The sequence below is a fragment of the Pongo abelii genome, chromosome 8, assembly GCF_028885655.2.
Source record: "Pongo abelii isolate AG06213 chromosome 8, NHGRI_mPonAbe1-v2.0_pri, whole genome shotgun sequence".
Taxonomy (NCBI): domain Eukaryota; kingdom Metazoa; phylum Chordata; class Mammalia; order Primates; family Hominidae; genus Pongo; species Pongo abelii.
The window spans coordinates 125,784,533-125,812,240 of NC_071993.2; the positions used below are offsets into that span (position 1 = coordinate 125,784,533).

General features: G+C 41.3%; 1 protein-coding gene across 1 annotated transcript in view; it reads right to left on the reverse strand.

Annotated features, from left to right (window-relative positions):
* CACUL1 (CDK2 associated cullin domain 1) overlaps positions 1-27,329 on the reverse strand; it is a 79,025-nt gene extending 51,696 nt beyond the window's left edge. The window contains exon 1 of the mRNA XM_024253852.3: positions 25,233-27,329. Within this exon, the coding sequence (XP_024109620.1) occupies positions 25,233-25,599 (367 nt within the window). The 5' untranslated portion in view covers positions 25,600-27,329. The remainder of the gene's footprint in view (positions 1-25,232) is intronic.
* Between the last annotated feature and the right edge of the window lie 379 nt (positions 27,330-27,708).

The following is a 27,708-nucleotide window of genomic DNA, read 5'->3' on the forward strand; positions in this document are numbered from 1 at the left end:
CAATCAATCTTTGTAGACATCCTCAAGGAAATGTACCTAAGGACAGGACTATGAGGATTAAGGTCCAAATGCTGCAGTCACAAAGAGGTTGCTGTAAAACTTGCCAAGATTTACAATACCACCAGCACCTACCTCTTCATCATTACTACAGTTCCAACTCAGGCTGCTACTATCTTAAACTGGATAAGCCCAACAGAAAAGAAGTCAGTGAACTGGCACCCTGCACTGAGGCTTACTTCATTCCTACAGACAGGCTCTTACTCCCACACTACAGGTTTCCACAAAGCATTTGTACAGTGGATCCTAACAGCTTTGAAATCCAGGTAACAGTTGCTTCATGGCACTGAAATGTTAATATTAAGAAAAGAGCTACCAGAACAACCCGCCTATATTCTGTGTCATGAACCACAGTTACCTCAGGAGTAACAACAACGAGACCAGGTATTTCACTGTTTTTTTTGTTTGTTTGTTTATTTTAATTATTATTATTATTATTATACTTTAGGTTTTATGGTACATGTGCGCAATGTGCAGGTAAGTTACATATGTATACATGTGCCATGCTGGTGCGCTGCACCCACCAACTCGTCATCTAGCATTAGGTATATCTCCCAATGCTATCCCTCCCCCCTCCCCCCACCCCACAACAGTCCCCGAAGTGTGATGTTCCCCTTCCTGTGTCCATGTGTTCTCATTGTTCAATTCCCACCTATAAGTGAGAATATGCGGTGTTTGGTTTTTTGTTCTTGTGATAGTTTACTGAGAATGATGATTTCCAATTTCATCCATGTCCCTACAAAGGACATGAACTCATCATTTTTTATGGCTGCATAGTATTCCATGGTGTATATGTGCCACATTTTCTTAATCCAGTCTATCACTGTTGGACATTTGGGTTGGTTCCAAGTCTTTGCTATTGTGAATAATGCCGCAATAAACATACGTGTGCATGTGTCTTTATAGCAGCATGATTTATAATCCTTTGGGTATATACCCAGTAATGGGATGGCTGGGTCGAATGGAATTTCTAGTTCTAGATCCCTGAGGAATCGCCACACTGACTTTCACAAGGGTTGAACTAGTTTACAGTCCCACCAACAGTGTAAAAGTGTTCCTATTTCTCCACATCCTCTCCAGCACCTGTTGTTTCCTGACTTTTTAATGATTGCCATTCTAACTGGTGTGAGATGGTATCTCATTGATTTCACTGTTTATTTTACCAGACTAGGAAGCAGAGTGGTTAAGTGACTTCCTCAAGAACTCAAGGCTCATTACTTTCAGAGATACCAGGTAAAGCAAAGCCTTCCCAGCATCTTTTTATCACATTATCGATTTCCACACCTTAGTCATCCAGGTTCAAGATTTTTTTCTATGTACCATCTATATCATTTTTGTTCAATACTGTCTTTAAATCAATTCACTTCTGTTATTTAATTTTATTTTACAGGACATCTGAGGAATGAACTACTGAGGAATGTTCACAAAACAATATGGCATAATCTTAAATGCATTTTGCTAAGTGAAAGAAGCCAGACCCAAAGGGCTACATATTCTAAGAGTCCCATTTACATGATACTAATAAAGGCAAAACTATAGGGAGGAAAACAGATCAGTGGTCGACAGGGGCTGGAAGGTGGGGAGAAGGATTATCTATAAAGCAGTAGCATGGAGGAATTTTTATGGCAATTAACTGTTTTGCATCAAACTGTGGTGGGGGATACACCACTTCACGCATTTGTCAAAACCAAAAGAACTGTACATCAAATTACTTGTAAATTTAAAAAAATCAACAAGGCTGTGGTGGTAAAGATGGAATGCAAAACACAAAAAATGAACCTAATTACAAATGAATCACATAACCCACACTGAAGGGAATGGGGAATAAAGGAGTGTTTTGACTAATGTAAAGCTAAAGACAAAAAGAACTGTACATGCACGTGCGCAAACTAACAGTAGGAAGAGGCCAGACCATGTAGGTCCTTATGGGCCACTGTAAAGACTTTGACTTTTACTCTAAGGTGGAGGCCTCTCTGGAGGGTTTTGAGCAGAGGAGTGACATGATCTGGCTTAGGTTTTATATGGATCATTCCAGCAGCTGTGCTGAGAGTAAACTAAGTTTGGAGGCTGTGAGCTGATACGGGGTTGGGCCAGATGGTGGCACTGAGGACAATAAGGAGAGATCAGATTTTGAAGATGTTTTAAAAACAGAGTCAACAAGATTTGCCGATAGATTAGATGTGAGATGTGAAAGAAAGGTCAAGAGTGGCTCCAAAGTTTTTGGCTTCAGCACTGAAGGATGGGGTTGTCGTTTACTAAAATGAGGAAGACTGCACAAAAAGCTTAGCTGTCCAGCGGGCATAGCAGATACTGTCGGTGCCCCACCCATTTACCCCATCCACACCCTACGACTACTTCTCTCAGTGTTCTGTCCAGCTGCCAGAGCTTGCTCTGCTTGCAGGAGGAGCAGGTAAGAAACTGTGGGAGAATTAACAACCCCAGAGCAGCCTTCAACCAATGACTACTGAGGATTCAGTGTCATTACCACCAGTAGCTCCCTCTCCTTTTGGGTGAGATGACTCTAAGGCCCCTGTGCTATACTGACTCCCAGAGCTCCCCACTGGTACTAAGCTCCAGCTGCCTACAGTGGTGACTTTACCTTACTGGCTTCCTTATCTTCCCTGCCTCACTTCCCCAATCCCCCTACAGCTGCTTCCCAGGGTCACCCTCTTGCACTTGATACTGAAAAGTGTTACACACCAGCTCCAGAATACGACCTTTGTATTTATGTAATCCTTAGGATTCAAAGAAAACTGAAAAAGAAATTACATTCTCACTATGTGATTATTCTGAGTTATAGAATCCCTTATCAGTGTACCACCTGAACCACATGAAATACCTCTCTACACCAAAAGTTGAGAGTTGAAGGTTAGATAACACGCTCAAAAAGAAAACTGCAAGTAGTAATGCCGGTAATTAACATACCTATCTTCTGGGCTCCTAAAATGCTTAGTTCAATAAACCACATGCTATGGCTTCAGCTGGGAGCACTCCTACTTCTCAAGCACAAGCTTCGCACTTTAGCAAATCACCAAGTCAAAGATATGAAGAAGGGGAAAAAGAAACCAAAATGTAAAGTCCTGCAGTTCTAAGTACAGAATGGGGACTCACTACAGAAACACTGACTGCTGATGCTTTTCAATATCTTTGAAAAGAGACTTAAAAACCAAATTGAAAAAGGCATGTTCACAGTAGAGAATCTTAAACCCTATTTCCACATACGAAAAAAAAGCTGTTTCTATTTCCACACATATTATTTATTATATACAATATACATCTATGTTACCTAAATAGTAAATAGAAAGCCAATTCAGTAACCTTACATGCTAGCTAACATAACTTTCTTCCCAGGAAGGTTCTTCATAACCATCTGCAGTCAACACTTAAAATGACAATCCAGGAAACTTTAAGATATTTGTTATTTACTTGCTTATCTCAATGCAATCCTTGGTTTAAAAAACAAAAACTCCTAGCTATTTTTTCAGTTTAACATCTGACACATATAGCCTCAGAGTGTGTGTGTAATCTTGAACTTAAAAACTAGATCCTCCTGTTAAAAGATAGGTAATCACTTTCAACTTTGCCCATAGAAAAGCTTACACTCACCAAAAGAAAGAGTAGGCCAGGTGCGCTGGCTCATGCCTGTAATCCCAGCACTTTGGGAGACTGAGGCGAGAGCACCGCCTGAGCCCAGAAGTTCAAGACTACACTGGGCAACATGGTAAGACCTTACCTCTACAAAAACTTAATTAAAAAAAAAATTAGCCGAGTGTGGTGATGCACACCTGTGGTCTCAGCTACTCGGGAGGCTGAGGCAGGAGGATCTTTCAAGCCCAAAGGTCAAGGTTGCAGTGAGCCATGTTCATACCCCTGTACTCCAGTCTGGACAACAAAGCAAGACTGTCTCAAAAACAAAACAAAACACAAAAGAGTAGCCAAAATTCATGCTATGTGTGGAAGATAGCTGATTTACTACTTTAAAATGGGAATGCTAAGATCAGAGCAGCATGATGGGATCTTAGGAGATCTGCAGGGCTGCCTATTTAGACAGTACTTTTCAACTTTTTATTTCTTGATTTCTACAGTTCAGTATTAAGCCTGCATTAGAAAATGCATAAGCAAAAGGAGGAAATAAAAATCACTCATAATTTCACCACCAGTATATTGCGGCTGTGCCAGTATACTGTGCCAGTCTTTTCAATGTATATTATATGTGGCTAAAAAGTATATACAGACTTCCAATGAGCCAAAGAATTCCTTGAATTTTACTTTTTAGATAATTAACTAAATTCCTTTTCTGTAGGTAATGAGAAATATCAGCAAGTAAGAGCCAAAATTAAAGTATGAAACCTAAACAAAATTAAGTTACCATTAAATTACTAAATTTCATCTAGGTTAGATTTTCAGCTTGAAAATAATGAACTACTTTTTATGCTATTTAAAGAAGGCACTACAGGCACAAATACCTACAGGAGCCATGCTAATAACATACGTTAAGTAAAGCAGGCCTGGTGCAAGAATAAGAAAAGTGGTGAGGGCTTTATTGAACAGCAGAATGTGTGTTGCCCTCTAGAGGCATAGAGGTTCAAGAAATTTTAAAGCACTTACTAAAAAAATGTAAAAACATCATGCCACAAGGCTTAAACCTAGAAACACGTATTTATAAGATAATAAGCTCACACAGTCTAAATCCCACTGAGAAAGTAGTTTAACTGACCTTTACTAAGATAAAATGAAACAAAGTCTGAAACACATGGAATAGCTGGAATCTTCATTCAGGAAATATCAGGTTGGTGATAAACAGGAAACCATTAGAGGTCTATAATTCATACCAGGCAAGAATAAATATGTTCAACTCTCACACTTTTTTAATCCAAATAACTTGACATATTATTTGTTTATTGTCAGTCTCCCTCAAACTAGACGTAAGCCCCATGGAGAAGGAATTCACTGCTAGAGCCTCAACCCTAAACAGTATATGACACATGGTAGGTACTCAGTAACATCTGTAAAGCGAATTAATTTAGTGAGTCAAAATAAATGCTGAACAGAAAAACAGTGAAAGATATACTACTTATTAGCTGTTTTGGAATTAAAGCTTAAATCACATTTGATTTCACACAGGCTAAAGCAAACCAGGTTAGCCCTACTACATAATCCTTTTAAGGGTTTTTTTTTGTTTTATAAGGGAAGAATAAATTAAGGAATTATAGTAAGCATTATGAATTCATACTTGCTCTACTGCAGAGACTGATCATTACTTTCTATCGGTGCTTCAAAAGTGTGAGATCCAGAGCAGCAGCATCAGCATCACCTGGAAACTTGTTGCAAAAGCAAACTATCAGGTCCCAACACAGATCTGCTGAATCAGAAATTCTGGGGGTGGGTGGAACCCAGGAAGCGTTTAACAAGCCCTCCAGATAATTCTTACGCCTGTTAAAAGTTTGAAAACCACTCTAATGCTTCAGCAGCCCTGGACAGCCAGGGTTCACTTAGGTGTTCCTCTTTCCTCAATTGCTAATATGTGGTTTGTCTGTTCTCAACAACTTCAATTGGAGAGTCAAATAAAGGTGAGAATACATCAAACAAAATGTTAAAAAGGTAGCTGGGAACTGTCTTCCTACCAAAGATTCACTAAAATTCTTCTCTTCCACATCCCTTCTCCCCAACAAAAAAGCCACCTTCATTTAGAATAGACTCTTTAAGAATGTAGTAATGGCAATTATAAAATAAATAATTAAGCCAAATTTAAAAGGCTAAATTATGAATGACTTTTTAATTAATTGCAACTAGATAATCAGAACAGACAAGGAGAAAAGAGCCCTTTGTTACCTATTTAACTCGAGCTGGTTAATGTATGCTATCTAAAAGAAAAATTATGACTTTTTGTCACTAGAGTATGGTCATCTGTCAATAACAATCTAATAAATCTGGCTGAATGTTCCAGCAAAATGTTCTGCTCCCTCCAGCACAGGGGGACGACTGAACTCTTCCAAGTGTTGGACTCAGAGCAGCTGAAGGCCAAGAACATAACCTGAGGAATGGAAGGGAAGCCCTTGTAGATAAAAAGGAGGAATGGTCATAGAAAGTATAAGAAGTAAAAACCATACAGAAATTTTTTTAAACAGAAAAAATTTTATCAGGATAAGAAAATATTTTTGTATAGTTGTACTGTGTTTACGTTTTAAGCTAAGAGTTATTACAGAGAAGCCAAAAAGTTTTTTAAAACTTAAAAAGTTTATAAAGTAAAAAAGTTACAGGAAGCTAAGGTTGATTTATTATTTAATAATTTTTTTTTTTTTTTTTTTGAGACAGGGGCTCTCCCTCTGTCACCCAGGCTGGAGTACAGTGGCGCAATCTCAGCTCACTGCAAACTCTGCCTCTGGGCTCAAGTGATCCTCCCAACTCAACCTCCAGAGTAGCTGGGACTACAGATGAGGTTTTGCCATGTTCCCCAGGCTGGTCTTAAACTCCTGGGCTCAAGTGATCTGCCTGTCTCGGCCTCCCAAAGTGCTGGGATTACATACGTGAGCCACAGCATCTGGCCAGAAGCAATTTTTAAATAAATTTAGTAAAACCTAAGTGTACAGTGTTTTTAAAAGTCTAGAGCAATATACAGAAAGGCCTTCACATTCACTCATGCCATTCACCCACACAACTTCCAGTCTTGCAAGTTCCAATCATGACAGGTGCCCTATACAAGCATACCATTTTTTTATCTTTTATACCATGCTTTTACTGTACCTTTTCTATGTTTAAATATACAAATACCATTATGTTACAGATGCATACAGTATTCAGTATAGTAGCATGTTGTACATATCATACAGGTTTGTAGCCTAAAAGCAATAGGCTATATATATCCTATGTAGCCTACGTGTGTAGTGGGCTATACCACCTAGGTTTGTGTAAGTATACCCTATGATGTTCCCACAGTGTACAAAATCGCCTAACAAAACAATTCTCAGAATGTATCCCTGTTGTTAAGCAAAGTATGATGGTACTTTAACATATCCTGTTCCTTATTAGGAGGGGAAAAAAAAAAACCTGTACCATCTACTCAGGCATATTTTGATTTGCCAGTAAAAGAGGGCAGCAATTATTTCTAAAGTAGGTTAAAGTCTTTTAAAAGTTGTGTGCTTTAGGTATTCGGGAAGTTTCTAAATTTTAGGGTTTATGGTTTGCATAATTCAATTTAAACACTAAGGACAATTTAAAATGTCTACTGTGATTCATGAATTAGTCATTCCTCAGTATATCATTACATTCAGATGACAACAACAAGATGACACTGATGTCTTATTTTTATTTTATGTAAGTTCTCATTAACACACTCTTTAAGGGTTCTATGCTCCCCACCCCATAACAAGACAACATTTTGGTCCAGGAAAGCCTTATAACATAGCAGCTGTATAAAACCTCCTTTGCCAGGCCGGGCGCAGTGGCTCACGCCTGTAATCCCAGCACTTTGGGAGGCCAAGGCAGGCAGATCACGAGGTCAGGAGATCAAGACCATCCTGGATAACACGCTGAAACCCCATCTCTACTAAAAATACAAAAAAATAGCCGGGCGTGGTGGCGGGCGCCTGTAGTCCCAGCTACTCGGGAGGCTGAGGCAGGAGAATGGTGTGAACCCGGGAGGCAGAGCTTGCAGTGAGCCGAGATCGCACCACTGCACTCCAGTCTCTGGGCAACAGAGCGAGACTCCGTCTCAAAAAAAAAAAAAAAAAAAAAACCTCCTTTGCCTTGCTTCAAATGAAGTGCCTCGTCCCCCAAAACACTGTAAAACCTGTAGAGCAAACACACAGTTACTGTTTTACTGCTTAGAAATCTACACATTTTTCAATTAGAGGAAATGTAATAAAATAGTAGAAACTTCCTTCATCACTATCTTAAAAAAAAAGAAAACCTAGCTGTAGTGGCCTACCAGCAGATTGAGATCTATGTTCCTTTAGAATAGTTACTATACAATACTGTTCTACCATTACAACATCACATAGGAGCCTGTGAAATTCAGTTCCTAAATGGACATGTTACGACATACATACATATACAAAAAGTTCAAGAGCTATCAAGACATCCATTTTAGCTCCAACTCCACCTAATCCAAAATCTCATAAAATTCGAAGTACTCAAAATTCAAAACAGAAAAGTATTTGCTCAACTGAGATTACACAGGTATAAACTATGCTAATTGCAGGTCTACCACAGTTTTAAAATTTTATGGTGTCTTCCAAGATTTAAATAAGTCAATCTCTCCTTGGCATTATGCCCAGTCGAGTCTGAACCTTGAAGCAGTAGCTTGAGGCAGGTGCTGAGATGGATACCAATAGTGGGTAAACAAACCTTGCCCTGTAGGCCCCTGAGAAGGTCAGGACTTGAGGACATAATACTATGAACAGGCATTTTTGGAAATGGGTGGGAGATGCAATAGAAAAGTCTGCAGACTCAACAGTAAAAAGAAAAGAGAAGGATTATTCTGTGGAGAAACTGAGAGACAAAGGCTTAGGACTCTGAGACCTAGAAACATGCAGGGCAGGACTGTGAGGGAGTGAGAAGCACAGAACTGGCAGATTAAGCACAAGTCAGCGTAAGAAATGCTCAAACATCTAGCCCCACTCCTTTCATTCCAGAATGCTATGCGCCAGGAAAAATATGCTTTACTTCCCCCTCCTCCACCTATCCATTCTGCCATTCTCTCAGAATGGAAGATCCTTCTCTAGAGAAACTAAACAGTCCCAGAGAAAAGACATTCACATACTAATATTCGGCAGTTCCTCAACAAAATAGCAGCTCTGCATTCAATCAACCTAACATGAAGCCCAATACTTAAATCTGACAAGGCCCATTATAAACACAGAGCTAGCAATTACCTTTTTTCACTTTTAAATATGGATAGACAACTAAGAATCACCAAAGATTTGTAGAAAGTCTCAGACAAGAGAGATCAAAACAAAATTTGAAAAGCTAAAAACAAAGATAATCCAGAGAATAGAACTTGTTTAAAAACTATAATTACTATCTTCAGAAAGGTAAGATAAAAATTAAAAAGTGTCATAAAAAAGAAGCAATCCAACTGCTCTAAAAAAAAAAAAAAAAAAAGGCTGGGCGCTGTGGCTCATATGCCTGTAATCCCAGCACTTTTGGAGGCCAAGGCGGGCGGATCACGAGGTCAGGAGATCGAGACCATCCTGGATAACACGGTGAAACCCGGTCTTACTAAAAATACAAAAAAAATTAGCTAGGCATGGTGGCGGGCGCCTGTATTCCCAGTTACTCGAGAGGCTGAGGCAAGAGAATGGTGTGAACCCGGGAGGTGGAGCTTGCAGTGAGCCGAGATCACGCCACTGCACTCCAGCCTGGGTGACAGAGCCTCCGTCTCAAAAAAAAAAAAAAGGTCAGTGTTAAAAATACAACATCAAAGAAATCTCCCAGAGCTGTATGAGAAAGGGGATGTAGCAAAATGCAGTTAACAGACTTAGAAGATCAGAACAGAAATTCAACATTTGACTACCATAATTCCAGAGAAAACAGAATAAAGAAAATGTAAAGGGAGAGAAATATTAACACATTAATATAAAAAAAAACTAAGAAATTTTCTCAAGGGGAAAAAACGAATGGTACCTGACATTATCCACTGTAATATGCGTGCTTAAAGTTAATGAAGCAATACTTTTAAAATGCCAAGGAAAAGTCATTTTCCGTTAAGAATTCTATACCCAAACTATCAATCAAGTGTGGAAGCAGCATTTTTAGATATGCCAAGAACTGAAACTTTATCCACACACTCTCAGGAAATGACTAGAAGATATGCTCTATATACATACTCGGAAATTCATCATTAGAAAGGAAGACAAAGAAGCAATCATTCCAAGTATGTGGGAAGTCCCTGAGTGGCAACTATGCAGTGGCCCTAAGCAATAAACAGAAACAAGAGGACTAACAGCTTCACAGACAGACAAAAACAAAAGCTGATTTGTTTGAGCATTTCAAAAACACCAGTGACAGGTACATGGCGAATCTAACAAAGCTGTTGAAAAGTTTTAAGAATAAGTTCGGCTGGGTGCGGTGGCTCATGCCTATAATCCCAGCGCTTTGGAAAGCCCAGGCAGGTGGATCACCTGAGGTCAGAGAGACCAGCCTGGCCAACATGGTGAAACCCCGTATCTACTAAAAATACAAAAAAATTAGCTGGGTGTGGTGGCATGTGCCTATAATCCCAGCTACTCAGGAGACTGAGGTAGGAGGATCGCTTGAACTCAGGAGGTGGAGGTTGCAGTGATCTGAGATCACACCACTGCACTCCAGCCTGGGCGACGGAACGGGACTCCGTCTCAAAAAAAAAAGAGTAAGTTCAACAAAAATTCTGCCAATACAAACAAGGCAACTAACAACAACATTCTATGTAAAATAAAATGTAATCTGAGTACACTTTAGGCCCTTCAGTGAATATTTACATAGCTATAATGTAAATATGGCTTAATGATTAAACCACAAATTGTGGCCGTGTGCAGTGGCTCACACCTGTAATCCCAGCACTTTGGGAGGCCAACGCAGGCAGATGGCTTGAGGCCAGGAGTTCAAGACCAGCCTGGTCAATATGGCAAAACCCCATCTCTACTAAAAATACAAAAATTAGCCGGGCATGGTGGCACATGACTGTAATCCCAGCTACTTAGGAAGCTGAGCCACAAGAATTTCTTGAACCCAGGAGGCAGAGACTACAGTGAGCCGAGATCGCGCCACTGCACTCCAGCCTGGGAGATGGAGTGAATCTCTGTCTCAAAATAAATTAAAAAATTTTTTAAAACTGTGATAGTGGCCAGGCATGGCGGCTCACGCCTGTAATCCCAGCACTTTGGGAGGCTGAGGCGGGCAGATCACAAGGTCAGGAGATCGAGACCATCCTGGCTAACACGGTGAAACCCCGTCTCTACTAAAAATACAAAAAATTAGCCAGGCATGGTGGCGGGCACCTGTAGTCCCAGCTACTCAGGAGGCTGAGGCAGGAGAATGGCGTGAACCCGGGAGACAGAGCTTGCAGTGAGCCGAGATCACGCCACTGCACTCCAGCCTGGGCGACAGTGCAAGATTCCATCTCAAAAAAAAAAAAAAAAAAAAAACTGTGATAGTAAAAGAATTACAAATGTAAGGTATGTTAGCGGTATAAGAGAATTAAATCCTGGAAGTCAATAGGTAATATGAAAATGATAAATTAAGCAGTAACAATATCACCACATTGAAATGTGTGGCTAATACCAGAAGAAACAGCTAAATGAATCGTAATTAAATGACTGACTTTGAGTAATGGGTCCAGGAATGAGAAGGGGTAGGGAAAGGAACCACTGATTTTCATTATGCGTCTTTTTGCATAATTAGAGTTTTAAAATTATAAACCTGTATTATTTTAATAAGAGCAAAGTACTGTTTTTGTTTTTTAAGTACAGTTTGGTGAATCTCAAATCCTCAGAAATGGAAAAGCAAATCTATTGAAATTAAATTTTTGTTTCAGGGTAAAATTTTGTTTCAGAATTATCTCCAATATTCTAAGGCACAGGAAATGAGAAAATTCAGAATTTACCAACTGCCTCTGGACCTCGCTACCTGACTGTTCCATAGACACCTTAAAAGAGACAGACAGACACACACACACCCCCTCACTTCACACCTTTACTCCTTCCACATGTGGGTCAAAGGCACTGACAGCTACCCGTCATCCAAACCAGCAATCTTTAATCTTCATCTTCCTTCCCTCACCCCCCAAATTTTGTAGATTCTAGTCCCTAAATATCTCCAAATTGAAAACCCCTGTCTTTTAAAATGTTATTTGTTCAAGTCTCCATCTCTTGTCTAGACTACAGAAATTGTAACACCCTAACTAGCCTCTAGGCCTCCATTCTCTCTCCGCTCTAAATTAACACACTAAGACAAATGTCTCCCTTAAAACCTCCAATTACTACAGAAGAAAATCCTTCCACTAACGTGGTCCTTCACTATCCAGCCTTTTCCACTCTCTCCTCACTAACGTGGTCCTTCACTATCCAGCCTTTTCTATCCATCCATGTTTAATTGGAGCCACTCTCTCCTCACTAACGTGGTCCTTCACTATCTAGCCTTTTCTATCCATCCATGTTTCATTTCAGCCACTCTCTCCTCACTAACGTGGTCCTTCACTATCCAGCCTTTTCCATCCATCCATGTTTAATTTCAGCCACTCTCTCCTCACTAACGTGGTCCTTCACTATCCAGCCTTTTCCATCCATCCATGTTTAATTTCAGCCACTCTCTCCTCACTAACGTGGTCCTTCACTATCCAGCCTTTTCTATCCATCCATGTTTAATTTCAGTCACTCTCTCCTCACTAACATGGTCCTTCACTATCCAGCCTTTTCCACTCTCTCCTCACTAACGTGGTCCTTCACTATCCAGCCTTTTCTATCCATCCATGTTTAATTGGAGCCACTCTCTCCTCACTAACGTGGTCCTTCACTATCCAGCCTTTTCTATCCATCCATGTTTAATGGGAGCCACTCTCTCCTCACTAACGTGGTCCTTCACTATCCAGCCTTTTCTATCCATCCATGTTTAATGGGAGCCACTCTCTCCTCACTAACGTGGTCCTTCACTATCCAGCCTTTTCTATCCATCCATGTTTAATGGGAGCCACTCTCTCCTCACACTCTGTATTCCAAAAATAATTTCAATTCTGGGTCTTTGGCACAGGCTGCCCCTCTGCAAGAAGTCTCTTCCAGTCCAGCTTCCCCATCCCCACCCCCTATCCTCCTGGCCAACTTCTATTCATTTTTATAAAGACTCTCTTTCCTGAATGCTACCAAATACATAACTTTATTATAGCATTTAATCATAATGTATCATAATTATCTTTCTATCATCTCCCACATTCAACTGTGTCTCTTCATTACCAGAGGCTAAAATATTACTTTGGCATACAATAAACACTTAATAAAATGCCATTCAGATGATGAATCAGCACACCTGCAACTACATATTACAGATCTATTCAACTTTATCTATAGAGGTTAATAACCAAATGTCCACAAAAGCAAGAAGAAAAATGGAAAGCCAGTTTGCCCTGTCAAGACATACCATAAAAGGATATTAACAATCAACTTTTATATAGTGCTTAACAGTTTACAGTGTGAACACATATGGTCTACGGTTTACAGAGTTTGCAGTAAATAAACAGTATTCATTTTCTTTAGAGATTTGGGACTGGGCCTTAAGTAAACATTAAAATGCTGTTCCCTTACAGTTTCATCAACGTCATTTTATATGATGCAGGTCAAAAAATAGCAAGACAAGATCCCCAATAAGATCCTGAAGTTCGGCCGGGAACAGTGGCTCACTCCTGTAATCCCAGCACAAATGGGGCCAGTTTGGTGGAGTATGATCAATCTGAAAACCCTGACCTCACAAAACCCTGCTTACACACCCCTCCTCCCAACATGAGACTAACTTTACTTGATTAAAGACCCTGGCATGATATTACCTGAAACCTCACAAAAAAGATTCTAAGCAGAACTCACTGTCTCTAGATCTCTAACTAGAATCAGATTTCTCAAGGGAACAAGTACCAAACCTAAATAAATAGGAGACAGCTTACATTCCAAAAGAACTATAAGACTTTAATACATCATACTAACAGAAACTTGGGAATACATGTGGGAATGGATTGTGAGGGTGCTGAATAATGAAGAAAGAACTTTAGATGCAACAAGTCATTAAAAGGAATGCACTTACTAAAGATTCTTTATTCACTATACTACTTCAAGAAACTGGATACAGTTCTAACAGTTTGCTTGGTTAACTGAAACCTGGACTGTCAGCCTGCATTAAAAACAGTTGGAACTCTCACTGATTTAAGAGCAGGATTAACAGCAGATTAGATACTAAAAAAGAAAACATTAGTGAGCGTAAAGACATAGCATTAAAACTTACCCAAACTAAAGCACAGAGAGTTAAAAAAAAAAAAAAAAAACTTTAAAAAAATGAACAGAACCTCAGTGACTCATGGTACAATAACAAGTGTTATAACATACGTGTAACTAGTGGCGGGGGATTCTGACAAAAAATAATGAATAATTTTCCAAATTTGACAAATTCTAAAACCCCACAAATCCAAAAAATAAACACTAAAAAAGAACATAAAAAATTGCTGAAAATTTCAGATAAAGTAAAAATTTTTAAAGTAACCAGAAAAAAAAGGGACTTATTATATAGAGGGAAACAAAGATGAGACTATACAGACATTTATTAAAGAAACAATGAGGCCAGGTGCAGTGGCCCACCTAAGGTCAGGAGTTCGAGACCAGCCTGGCCAACATGGTGAAACCCTGTCGCTACTAAAAATACAAAAATTAGCCAGCCATGGTGGCGTGTGCCTGTAGTCCTAGCTATTTGGGAGGCTGAGGCAGGAGAATCGCTTGAACCCAGGAGGTGGAGGTTGCAGTGAGCTGAGATAGCGCCACTGCACTCCAGCCTGGGCAACAAGACAGAAACTCCATCTCCAAAAAAAAGAAAAAAGAAACAATGCAGGTCAGAAGACAATGGAAAGACTCTTAAAGTGTTTACAGAAGAAAAAAAAGGCTGTATATCTAGAATTCTATATCAAGCAAATATCCTTAGAAAGTGAAGATAAAATAAAGATTTCTGCAAACAAAAGCTGAACAAATTGAAGGCCAACAGAACTACATTATAAGAAATATCAAAGGAAGTTCTAAAGAGGGAAGAAAAACAAGAGGTGGAAACTTCCATTTACACAAAGGAAAGAAGAGGGACAGAAATGGTAACTATCTGGGTAAATACAAAAGACTTACATTCCAGTTTATTATTATTTCAAAGAAATCTCAGTATGATTCCATTCATATGAAAGATCTGGAGGCCGGGCGCGGTGGCTCACGCCTGTAATCCTAGCACTATGGGAGGCGGAGGAGGGTGGATCACCCGAGGTCAGGAGTTCGAGACCACCCTGGCCAACATGGCAGAAACCCCGTCTCTACTAAAAATACAAAGTTAGCTGGGCATGGTGGCGCATGCTTGTAGTCCCAGCTACTCAGGAGGCTGGGGCAGGAGAATCGCTTGAGCCCGGGAGGTGGAGGTTGCGGTGAGCTGAGATTATGCCATTGCACTCCAGCCTGGGCAACAAGAGCGAAACTCCGTCTCAAAACAAAAACAAAAACAAACAAACAAACAAAGATCTGGAATAGGTAAACCCATAGAGACAGAAAGCAAATTGGTGGATGCCAGGGGCAGGGAGAAGTGAGGAAATGGGACTAATTGCTTAATGGGTATGGAATGTTATTTTGGATTGATGAAAATGTTTTGGAACTAGATAGAGAGAGGTAGTTGCACAACACTGGGCATGTACTCAATGCCACTGAATTATTCACTTTAAAATAGTTAATTGTGTGTTACATAAATTTCATTCCAAGTTTTTTTGGGGGGCCGGGGCAAGAACAGATTCTCGTCATGTCGCCCAGCTTGGAGTGCAATGGTGCAATCTCAGCTCACTGCAACCACCACCTCCTGGGTTCAAGCAATTCTCCTGCCTCAGCTTCCTGAGTAGCTGGGATTATAGGTGCACACCACTACACCTGGCTAATTTTTGTATTTTAGTATGTACAGGGTTTCAACACGTTGGCCAGGCTGGTCTCAAACTCCTGACCTTGTGATTCACCCACCTCAGCCTCCCAAAGTGCTGGGATTACAGGCATGAGCCACCACGCCTGGCTCATTCCAACTTTTAAAAAAAGATAAGTGACTGTTTTGAGCAAAATTAATGACAGTGTATTTGGGGAATTATGACATATGTTAAAGTAAAATGTAAAACAATAGCATAAAGGACAGGAGTGGATAAATGGAAGTATACTGCTATTAGATTCTTACATTATAAGTAGTCTAATACTATTTGAAGGTAGACTGTTATAAGTTAAACTTTCATTATCATAAATCCTAGAGTAACCCCCAAAGAGCAAAACAACCATGCTAATAAGCCAAACTGGAGACAAAACTGAATCATAAAAATAACAAAGAAGAAGACAGGAAAACGGCTGGGCCCAGTGGCTCACGCCTGTAATCCTAGCACTTTGGGAGGCCGAGGTAGGCAGATCACCTGAGGTCAGGAGTTCAAGACCAGCCTGGCCAACATGGAGAAACCTCATCTCTACTAAAAATACAAAAATTAGCTGGGTGTGGTGGCACATGACCGTAATCCCAGCTACTCGGGAGGCTGAGGAAGGGAATCACTTGAACCTGGGAGGTGGAGGTTGCAGTGAGCCGAGATCATGCCACTGCACTCCAGCCTGGGCGACAGAGCAAGACTCTGTCTCAAAAAAAAAAGAAGACAGGAAAAGAGGAACATTTTTTAAATAACAGACGGACAAAGAGTAAACAAAAGCGCAAGACAATATGATTTAAACCCTACCATATTAGTAACTACATTAAATACAATGGTAGCAGAGGTTGTCAGACTGGATTTTAAAAAGGCAAGATCCAACCATATACTATCTATAAGAAATGTACTTTACACAAATAAATTAAAAGTAAAATGATGGTAAAAGATACATTATGCAAACAATAATCCTTAAAAAAAAAAAAACCTGGAATGCCTACAAGTAAAAGTAGTCTTGGCTGGGAATGGTGGCACACGCCTGTAATCCCAGCACTTTGGGAAGCCAAGGTGGGTGGATCACAAGGTCAGGAGATCGAGACCATCCTGGCTAATACGGTGAAACCCCATATCTACTAAAAAAATAAAAAATAAATAAAAAATTAGCTGGGCGTGGTGGCGGGCACCTGTAGTCCTAGCTACTTGGGAGGCTGAGGCAAGAGAATGGCGTGAACCCAGGAGGCGGAGCTTGCAGTGAGCCAAGATCGTGCCACTGCATTCCAGCCTGGGCAACAGAGCAAGACACTGTCTCAGAAAAAAAAAAAAAGGAGTCTTTAGGGTAAGGAATATTAACAAGGATAAAGACAGACATTCCATCATGATAAACAGTCAATTCATCAAGAAGATATGCAACAATCCTAAATCTGATGGACTAAATAAGATTAATGAAATAGAACTGATGCCCATACATACATGGTCAGTTATTTCTGACAAAGTTGCCAAAGTAACTCCGTAATAAAAGGATAGTCTTTTCAACAAACAGTGCCAACACAATTGGATATCCATATAGAATAAAAGGAGCCTCGATCCTTATCTCCCACTATACAGACATCAACTCATAATTCAGATCACAGACCTAAACGTAAAAGCTAAAACCATAAAACTCCTACGAAAAAAATACAGATATCTTGACTTTGAGATAGGCAAATATTTCTTAGGATATAAAAAACAACAGCCAGAGAAGAAAAAATTGACAATTTAGACATCATCAAAACTGAAAAACATCTACTCTTCAGAAGACACCGTTAAGGAAAAAAAAGACAAGCCAGAGGGAGAAAACAGTAATAATAGTTGTCTGACAAAACTTGTATCCAAAATTTATAGTGAATTCTTTAAACACATTAAGACAAACAACAAAAGAAATTAGCAAAAGATGTGAGCAGATTATCACAAACAAAATTATAAGGCAAGCAAATGATCACATGAAAAAGCCAACGGCACATGTAAAAGAGAAATGCAAAATAAATATACAAAGAGCTACTACTACTTATCCTCTAGAACAGGGGTCCCCAACCCCAGGCCACAGGAACCGGTCAGTGGCCTGTAAGGAACCAGGCCACACATCAGGAGGTGAGCTGTGGGCCGGCGAGCATTACCACCTGAGCTCCACCTCCTGTCAGATCAGCACAGGAATTAGATTCTCAAAGGAGCGCCAACCCTATAACGCAAGGGATCTAGGTTGCGCACTCCTTACGAGACTCTAAGACCTGATGATCCGAGGTGGAACAATTTCATCCCAAAACCATCCCCCAGTCCACAGAAAAATTGTCTCTTCCACGCAACTGGTCCCTGGTGGGGACCGATGCTCTAGAAAGGCTAAACTTTAAAAGACTGACAATACCAAGAATGCAGAGCCTAACCAGTACAAGTGCCAATTAAGTAAGTGGAGCAACTGGAGCTGTCATATACAGCTGATGGGAGTGTAAAATGGTGCAACCACCCTAAAGAATTGTTTGGCAGTTTCTCATAAAGTTAAACATATCAATAATATATAAGCAAGGAATTCCACTTGTATGAAACCTTTACCCACACCAAACCTTGTACATGGCTGTTTACAGCAGCTGTGTTCGTGACAGCCAAAACCGGAGACCACCTAAATGATCAACCTAATGACCAACAAATTAATGATTTTTTGGTAAATCAAAAAACAAAAAAACAAAAAAAAGACTTTGGGATGTCCAGAAAAAAAAAAAAAAATACTCAGCCAGCAAAATGAATAAGTAACTGACATACACGAGAACATGGAAGAATCTCAAGAACAGAATAAGAAACAAGCCAAGCACAAAACAATACACATTGTATGATTTCATTTATATGAAATCCTACAGTGACAGAAAGCAGATCAGTAGGAATGCTTGGGGCTGGGGGAAGTAGGTGGGGTTAACTGACTGCAAAGAGACACAGGGAAGGCAGAGTATGGTAGTTTACAACTGTAATCGCAGCACTCTGGAGTCCGAGGCAGGTAGATCACTTGAGGCCAGGAGTTCAAGACCAGCCTGGCCAACATGGTGAAACCCCATCCCTACTAAAAACACAAAAATTAGCTAGGTGTGGTGGTGTGTGCCTGTAATCCCAGCTGCTCGGGAGGCTGAGGTGGGAGAATCACCTGAACCTGGGAGCCAGAGGTTGCAATGAGCCGACATCGTGCTACTGCACTCCAGCCTGGGCGACAGAGTAATATCCCATCTCCAAAAAAAAAAGAGAGAGAGAGAGAGAGAGACATAGGGAAGTATTTCAGGGTGACAGAAACGTTCTCTTGGTTGCTGTGGTGGTTACTGCTGGACAGACAGTCCTCCATGGGCCTCACGCACTCCAACATGTCTTACTGAGTATGCCAGGAATGCAATCACTCTTGAACCTGGGCCATTCTGTACCTGGTAACCTTGAAAGACGAGATAACATCTCCCTCTAGACAAAGAGCAGGCTTGCTCACTGCTTTCTATAAAAGTAGTGGATTCCCCAAGTTTGATGTTCTTCAGCTGCAACACAGAACCACTGAGAGAGCATCCATCTTGGCCATAGTATATCACCCTCTTGGGACTTGGGGGAAGGGGAAACTATGCAAATATACCAATTCTCATGCTGTGTGCTATGACAAGAAAAATAAATTCCTTCATCTCTCACCCAGGAGTCCCCCAGCTTATGTCAGCACCCAGTAATACAAGTTGAGAATCCTAAATCCAAAAATCCAAAATCTGAAACTTTTTGAGCACCAATATGATGCTTAAAGGAAATGTTCACTGGAAAATTTTGGATTTTGAATTTTTGGATTTGGGATGCTCAATCATTTGGTATAACGCAAATATTCCAAAATCCGAAAAAAATCTGAAATCCAGAACTCGTGTGGTCCCAAGCATTTTGGATGAGGGATAGTCAACCTGTAATAGTAATAGGCTACCTTTTAGCTATTAGTAGGGTAAAATCAAATTCCACACCAGACAGTGACATGGGTTAAAATGCATCAAACTGCACACCTAAAATGGGTACACTATATTGAATGGAGGAGGAGAAGAAGAGGTGTGGAGGAAGAAAATGGACACAGAGGAAAAAGAGGAAAGGAAAAGGAAGAAGAGTTAGGAGGAGGGAGGAGGCGGTCAGAACAGAAATTCCTTAGTACGTGGAGAAATGAGTCCAGACATATGAAGAAAGGAATATAAATTTGTCATGTTCTAACTCACTCTTACTCCCTAAACTGTGCTCTGAGAAGGTCCTTCACCAACTGAGAAATATATAAATAATTAAATATAATTACTGAAAAAAATGCTGTGGTGGTTGTCCCTTGTCATTCTGGGTTAAAGATGGGCAATATTGCCATTAAGAGAGGCTCCCTGATTTCAGTGGAATAGTTCTACTTCCAGAGTGACAAAGTGGAAATAACTTCCAGATATAAAATGGGCATGATTATTTAAAGAGGCAGCAGGGCCAGAGTGAGAAGCAGAATGGCTTGGATTTCTCGTGGCTTGGATATCCCTCATGGTGGCTAACCATGATATCCTTAGGAAAACAAAGGCAATATACTAGAGTATTACTTGATCTGTTATAATGGACAGAAAAGAAAAACTCTAGGTATATTAAACAGAGGACTCACTTAAGTGGCATAATGGAAAGCCATGTAACCTCACCTAAAACCCACAATGAGCCTATTCACAGACACAGAAATGCTGGAATAAAGAAGAGGATGAGTTCCACTGAGGAAGAACCCCACATAATTAAAGTCTTCTCCTAGCCTTTTCCAATAGAACATGCAGGTATTCATTAGAGAGATAGTACATTTGGGAAATGGAAATCACTGAGACTTTTCAAAGATTAATAAACACTGGCTCTAAGCCAATACGAACCCTAAGAGACAGGAATGTCACTATGGTAAACCAGGCAGATCAGGGGCTTATGGACGTCACATAAATGGTGTTTTGGCCTCAATCCATCTCACAGTAGGGCTGGTGGACCCGTAGTAACACTGTAACTCCCCCAGTTCTGAACACTAGTTCATGGTTCCCTAACCTGTGAAGTCAGAAATATCAACATAGGAAGGGCTAGATGTACCCTTTCCTACCAAAGTAATAAACTCGAAGCAACAAACAACACATCTCTGTGGGAACTACAGAAAACACTATCAATGTCAAAGACTTTAAAAATAAGAATGGAGGGCCGGGCGTGGTGGCTCACGCCTGTAATCCCAGCACTTTGGGAGGCCAAGGCGGGTGGATGACCTGAGGTCAGGAGTTTGAGACCAGCCTGACCAACATGGTGAAACCCATCTCTACTAAAAATACAAAAATTAGCCAGGTATGGTGGCGCGCCCCTGTAATCCCAGCTACTCAGGAGGCTGAGGCAGGAGAATTGCTTGAATCTGGGAGGCGGAGGTTGCAGTGAGCTGAGACCGTGCCACGGCACTCCAGCCTGGCAACAGAGTGAGACTCTGTCTCAGAAAAAAAAAAAAAAAAGGAATGGTGGTAATTATGACATTCTGATTTCATGGGTCTGTTCGGCCACAGCAAAAGAGATGAGTCTTGGAGCATGACTGTGGATTATCATCAATCAAATCCACAGTGACTCCAATTTTAGTTGCTGTTCCAGACATGGTCTCCTCACTGCGACAAATCAACACCATCCCTGGCACCTACCATGTATCCATCAAGATAACAAATGCTTTTTATCTCTGTCCCAAAACTAGAAACCAACAGAAGCTGTTTTCACCTTACAGTCTTAAGTATACCTTCACTGCCATAGCTGAGGGATACATTAACACAGCAGCTAGCTTTCATTATCTGGTCCACAGAGACTTCGGGCATCTCAACATCTCACAAGTCCACTACACTGTTATTCCCACAAGCAAGTATACCTTTTCCTGTATTACCATATCCCCATTGCACTTGGCACTATTTATTCAGCTTTCTAATTTTTGTCAACCTAACAGGTGGAAAAAGACATTCCGTTACTATTTTATTCTTTAATTTTTGTGGGTATATAGTAGGCATATATTTTTATGAGGTATATGGGATATTTTGACACAGGCACACAATGTGTAATAATCCCATCAGGGTAAATGCGGTACCATCACCTCAAGCATTTATCCTTTGTTTTACAAACAATCCAATTATACTCTTTTCCATTACTATTTTAATATGCATGTCTCTGAATATTAATAAATTCATCTCTTCTTATGCTTGTTAGGGTTTCCTATTCTTTCTATAAGCTACTTATTAATATCCTTTGCCTATTTTTCTACAGAAGTTGCTGTCCTCTTGTTGTTGATGTATAGTAAGTAGTCCCTTGTCTAGTCAGATCATCATCCCTTGTTAATTTTAGGCACTGTAAATATCTTCTCTCATTCTTTCATCTTTTGCCAAATGAATAATTTTCATATAATCAAAATAATTAATTTTTCACCTTTATAAGCTTTTGAAGCTTTAAAAAGTACTTCCCTGTCCCTAGGGAAAAAGCTTAACATTTTCGATAATATTAACTTTGGTTTTTCTTTTCACATTTAGGTCTTTAATTCATTTAGAGTCTATCCATTTATGATATTAAATTTATTTTTTCTCTATATAGTGAGTCACTCTCCCTAACAACATATGACTCCTTTCTCCAGTGGTTTATGATGCCACTTAAAAAGTTCCCAACTTTTATACACGTATCCAGGTAAGTCTCTGCCCTCCAATTTGTTTCCTTGGTCTATTTTTCTGTTCTTGCACTTACACCACTTTACTGCAGCCTTGACATCTTAACTTCTAATAAGGCAAGCCTCCCATCCCCAAACAAATCTTTAAGATTGATTTAGTTATTCACAAACTTTATCCCACCCAACATATAAATTTTAGACTTAGGCTATTGAGTTTGTCAGACCAAATGTAATTTTGACGTCATTTAAACTGAATTTATAAAATGGAGAAAATTAGTATTCTTGTAAGTAATTTGATCCAAGAGCAAGGAAAATTGTACCATTTATTTAGATTATCCTCTAGTTTCTTTTTCAAGTTTTAAAGTTTCCTTTTTAAAGGTCTTGCATATTCCTAGAGACTTTAGAGTTTTGTTGCTATTATTGCATATAGTATTTACTTTTGATTATCTTTACTAGTTATCACTAGCTTAGTAAATGCTACCAAATTTTTGTAAGTTTATCTTAAATCCAGCAATCCTGCTAAACTCTTACTAGTTCTAAGTTTTCTCTGGATTCTAATGGTTCATCTAGGTAGGTGATCATATTATCTGCAAATAATAACCTTTATTGCTTCCCTTACAATCTTTATACCTTATTTTTTTGCTCCTTATTTTAGCCAGGACCTTCCTACAATGCTAAAAAGTAGTGATGACAGGAGCATCCTTATCTTGTTATGGATCTTAAAGTATATGTATCTAAAATTTCTCCATTAAGTATTATTATCTACTGAAGGTTTTTGGTAATGACCTTTATCTAGTTATCTTGTACTCCTAGGTTACTAAGAGTTTTTATCATAAATAGCTGCTGGATCTAGTTGAATGATTTCATGGCACCAATTGAGATAATCGTTAATTTTTTTCCTTTAGTCTATTAACGAGCTAAATTAGATAAGTAGATGTTAAACCATGCTTACATCTCTAGGACTAACTCTATGGATCGGGACTCTGTAACACACTGTTGGATTTGATGAGCGAGTATTTTTTCTGCAGTATTTTCATTTCTATGCTAAGTAAAACAGACCTATAATTTTCTCTTCTTACACGTCCTTATCTGTTTTAGAATCAAGATTTCACAAGCCTCATAAAATGAACTTGGTATTTTTTCTCACTATTTTCCAGGGCAACTTGCAAAAAGAATTAAGTGTTAAAGTACGATGGAACTCATCAGCGTATCTGGATCCAGAGCTTCTAAAAAGGGAGATCTTTACCATTTCAGTTTATTAGTTCAAGATATTTCTTCTGATACCAATTTTCACATTTACTAGTTTTCTAAAAACTATATTTTTCATTTAGCTTTCAAATTCATCAGCCTAAGTTCATAACGTTCTTTTTTCAATCTGATATTTGCAGTTATTTTCCATTTTTCATTTATTTGCATCTTTTTTTCTTGTCGATTTTACCAGAGGACTGCCTAGCTTACTCATCTTTTCACAAAAATAATCTTTTGGTGTGACAAATCCTTTTGTTCTCAATTTTACTGATTTCTGTTCCTAACTTTCTGCTTTTTTTTGGACTCTTCGAATGAACTTCACTAAGGCAATCTTCCTTCGTGACTCAGATGGAGTCATTCTGCCCCTCTACAGAAGATCTGGTTCCACAACGCAGCCTTCAACACACAAACTATCCAATACAAACACGATTATCATGAGTAAGGGGAAAAAGCGTATATAATCTTACCAAACCTACATATCAATGTCTGACTAAGGCAGTATCTTGAGGCAAATAAAATTACGCGCTGTTCCCACACACAGTGTGTAAGATTCCGACTATCTGCATCAAGGCAAATATTTTCTCTGCACAGCTAACTGGACAAGTACAGCTTGATAAAATTAGTAGCTAGAAATGAACTCTCCAGTTGCTTTACCAGATGCCATTCAAAACTTGCAGTTAATAATAGGAGAGAAAAACCTGGCTGTGATGGTCACGTTCATTTTCAACATCCTATCACCACCACCACCACCACACACACACAAACCAAAGTAAAAGCACATTCTTTTCCTAGCTATGGAAGCATACATACGTCCTGGTCAGAAGCAGTTTCGGATTGCAAAACCGATTTTGGTCTTAAATCTTAATGCGTGCAATTGAGCGTTAAGACAGACCGCTAACATAAAGTTCAACTTGCAACCCAATCTTGGGTTTGGACACAAGACATAACTCATCCTGAAAGGCTTATTCTTATGAATGTAAGCTCTGAAAAGTGATTTTATGCATTATTAGCTTCAAGACGATGTCGGAGCTGCCACTGCATCGAAAAGCAACTCATCATTTCCCTAGCAGGATGCAAAAGTGTAACACAGAAGAGAAGGAACAAGGTGTAGATATAGGTCAACTTTCAAATTCCTTACTTGTTTAACACAGCCTGGCCAAAAGCACAAGAACACAAGTTGCCAGATTTCTTTTCTCTCTCTGGCTGCAAAAGACTGAAGGCCTTTCCCCTAAGGAGACTCAGGCAGCCTTATTTTCCCCTCACTTTGAGGGTGAAACTTCAAGAGAAGACGGGTGCGAAAAGAGCTTCCCAATGTTGAGAGACTGCCAGTTGTGATAGGAATCGCCTTGACAGAACTTGGGGCTCCATGTGTACCCAGGCTGCCTCTCTAGGCCAGGTAATACAAGAAGCCAGGGCCGCTCAGGCGCTGGCCGCAGACACCAAATGAGGGGGAGGGGACGGTGAGGGGGAGGGAGGCAGGGAGGCGAAGGCGGACGGGGAGAAGAGGAAAGACCGAGGCCTGAAACAAAGGAAGCGGAGCTTTCTCCAAGAGGGGGTGGATTCGGCGTCCGAGTGAGGTGGAGAAAAGCCAAGGCTGCAGGGAAAGGCTGGACTCACAGAACTTGGAGGTGGAGGTGTTGATGTTGATGGTGGAGCTGGCGGTGGGGGCGGGGGCCGCCTTGGCCACGGCGGCGGCCGCGTCGCAGCTCTTCAACATCATGATCACCCCATTAGCCTCCGGCGGTGGCGGCGGCCCCATCGGGAGCCCCTCCTTGGGGACTTTCCTGTCCACGGAGACCGCGGGCACCGCCAGCAGCTGCCCCCCCGGAGGCTCTCGGGCAGGGGCCGGGATCGACGAGGGGGGCGGGGGAGGTGGCAGGGGCTGCCGGAAGCCGTCCACCGCAGCCTCCCAGTTGTTGTGGTTCTGGTCGTCCATCATCGCCTCGTAGCTGCCCCCCTCCTCCTCTTCCATGCTTTCCTCCATCCTGCTGGCCCCCGGCACCCGCCCGCCTCACAGGCACCTGCCGCCTGTCTCAACCCCAGGCCAGCGGGCACCGCTGCCTCCCCGAGCTTACATCGCCGGGGGCAGCAATGGGCGCAGCGGAGAGGACTGCGGTGCGCAGGGTCTCTCGCTCTCCGCGGGGCCGACTAGCTTGGAGACGCGGCTGACGGCGGTGGGCGCTCCGGGGCTCTAGTCTGGGAGAGGCAGCCGTAAAGCAGCGGCGCTCCTCACGACATTTTACAGCGGCTTCCAACAGGCAGTTGGAAAGGGCAGCTGGGGGTGCGGCCAGGAGGGCACGTGGTGCGAGGGACTGTCCGCGAGAAAGTGGAGCCAAAAGGGGCGGGAGCTGTGAGTCACTCCCACGCAACAGGGCAGCGGTTCGCCCCGCCTCGGCTGGCAGGGAGCTGACAAGGGAGGCGCGACGGGTCCGGACGGGCATTCGCCGGCCCCGCCCCCGGCCGGTCTCACGTGACAAAGGTGTTCGTCTTGCGCACGCGCGTTCGCAATCTGGTTACCATGACAACGAGGAGCTCGCCGGCTCCTGAGGACGCGCGCGGAGCAGTGTTGGCAGTAGCTGTGGACTGGCCAGAGTCATTGAAGGTGTTTTCCTCGCGTCCTCCAAGTCTACCGGGCCTTCGCATCTCTGAGTGCCTGAGAGCCCCGGCTTTTGCTTGGGACGGAGATACGGGACCACAAGAGGCCCCGGGGTCGCAGGTTATAAACGGATGAGACCGCCCTGGGCGGCCCGTGGTCCGACTGCTCTTGGGTGGGTCCCCAGCCGTCGCGACACAAACGCACAAAACCGAGAATAAAAACCGAATCACACATAGCAGGATAGCGCAAAAAAGAAATGCGTGAGTTATTCATGTGTTTTTAAAATTCCTTTACGCTTGTATGCACTAAGGCCAGCAACCCAACTTTTAAAAATGCCGGCTCAGGCCGGGCGCGGTGGCTCACGCCTGTAATCCCAGCACTTTGGAAGGCCGAGGCGGGCGGATCACGAGGTCAGGAAATCGACACTATCCTGGCTAACAGGGGAAACCCCGTTTCTACTAAAAATACAAAAAAGTTAGGCGGGCGTGGTGGCACGTGCCTGTTGTCCCAGCTAGCTACTCGGGAGGCTGAGGCAGGAGAATTGCTTGAACCCGGGAGGCAGAGGTTGCAGTGAGCCGAAATCGCGCCACTGCACTCCAGCCTGGTCAACAGAGCGAGATTCTATCCCAAAAAAAAAAAAAAAAAAAAAAAATGCGAGCTGGGCGCAATGGCTAATGCCTGTAATTCAACCACTTGAGGAGACCGAGACGGGAGGCCCGCTTGGGCCCAGGAATTCGAGACCAGCCAGACCAACATAATAAGACCACGCCTCTATAAACAAAATTAGCCTGGCATGGTGGTGTGTGCCTGTGGTCCCAGCTACTCTGGAGGCTGAGGTGGATCACTTGAGCCCTGGAGGTCAAGGCTGCAGTGAGCCAAGATCGCGCCACTGCACTCTAGACTGGGTGACAGAGTGAGACTGTCTCCAAAAAAAAAAAAAGGAAAAGAGAATTAAGTGGTATGCTGAAGGGGAAAACATAATACCTTAGAATTACATGTGTGGCAAAAGAGAGGCAGAAGGAAGGCAAATTCTGTTTCAGACAAATAACTAATTGTTTATCATCAACAGACTCTAGGTAGATGGCTGGGTGAGTGTGATGAGATAAAGAAGGGTCTTTACATTAAAAAAAAAAAAAGTCCAATATACAGGGAAGATAGAGTCAAAAAAGTGTCTCTAACATACTGTGTCATAAAGCAAGTCTTTACATAGATCTAAGGATTTATATCATAGCGACTATATGGCCACAAAATATATGAAGCAAAAATGAACAGAAGTATAAGAAGACAGAGAAATCTACCATCAGAGTAGGTGATTTTTCACTCCCTCTCTAATTGCAGTGAGTTGAATACGGCCTCCCACAAAATATGTCCATATCCTAATTCCTAGAACTTGCGAGTATGACCTTATTTGGAAAAAGGGCATTTGCAGATGTAATTAAAGTTCTTGAGATGAGAAGATCATCCTGGATTATCCAGGTGGGCCATCAATCCAATGAC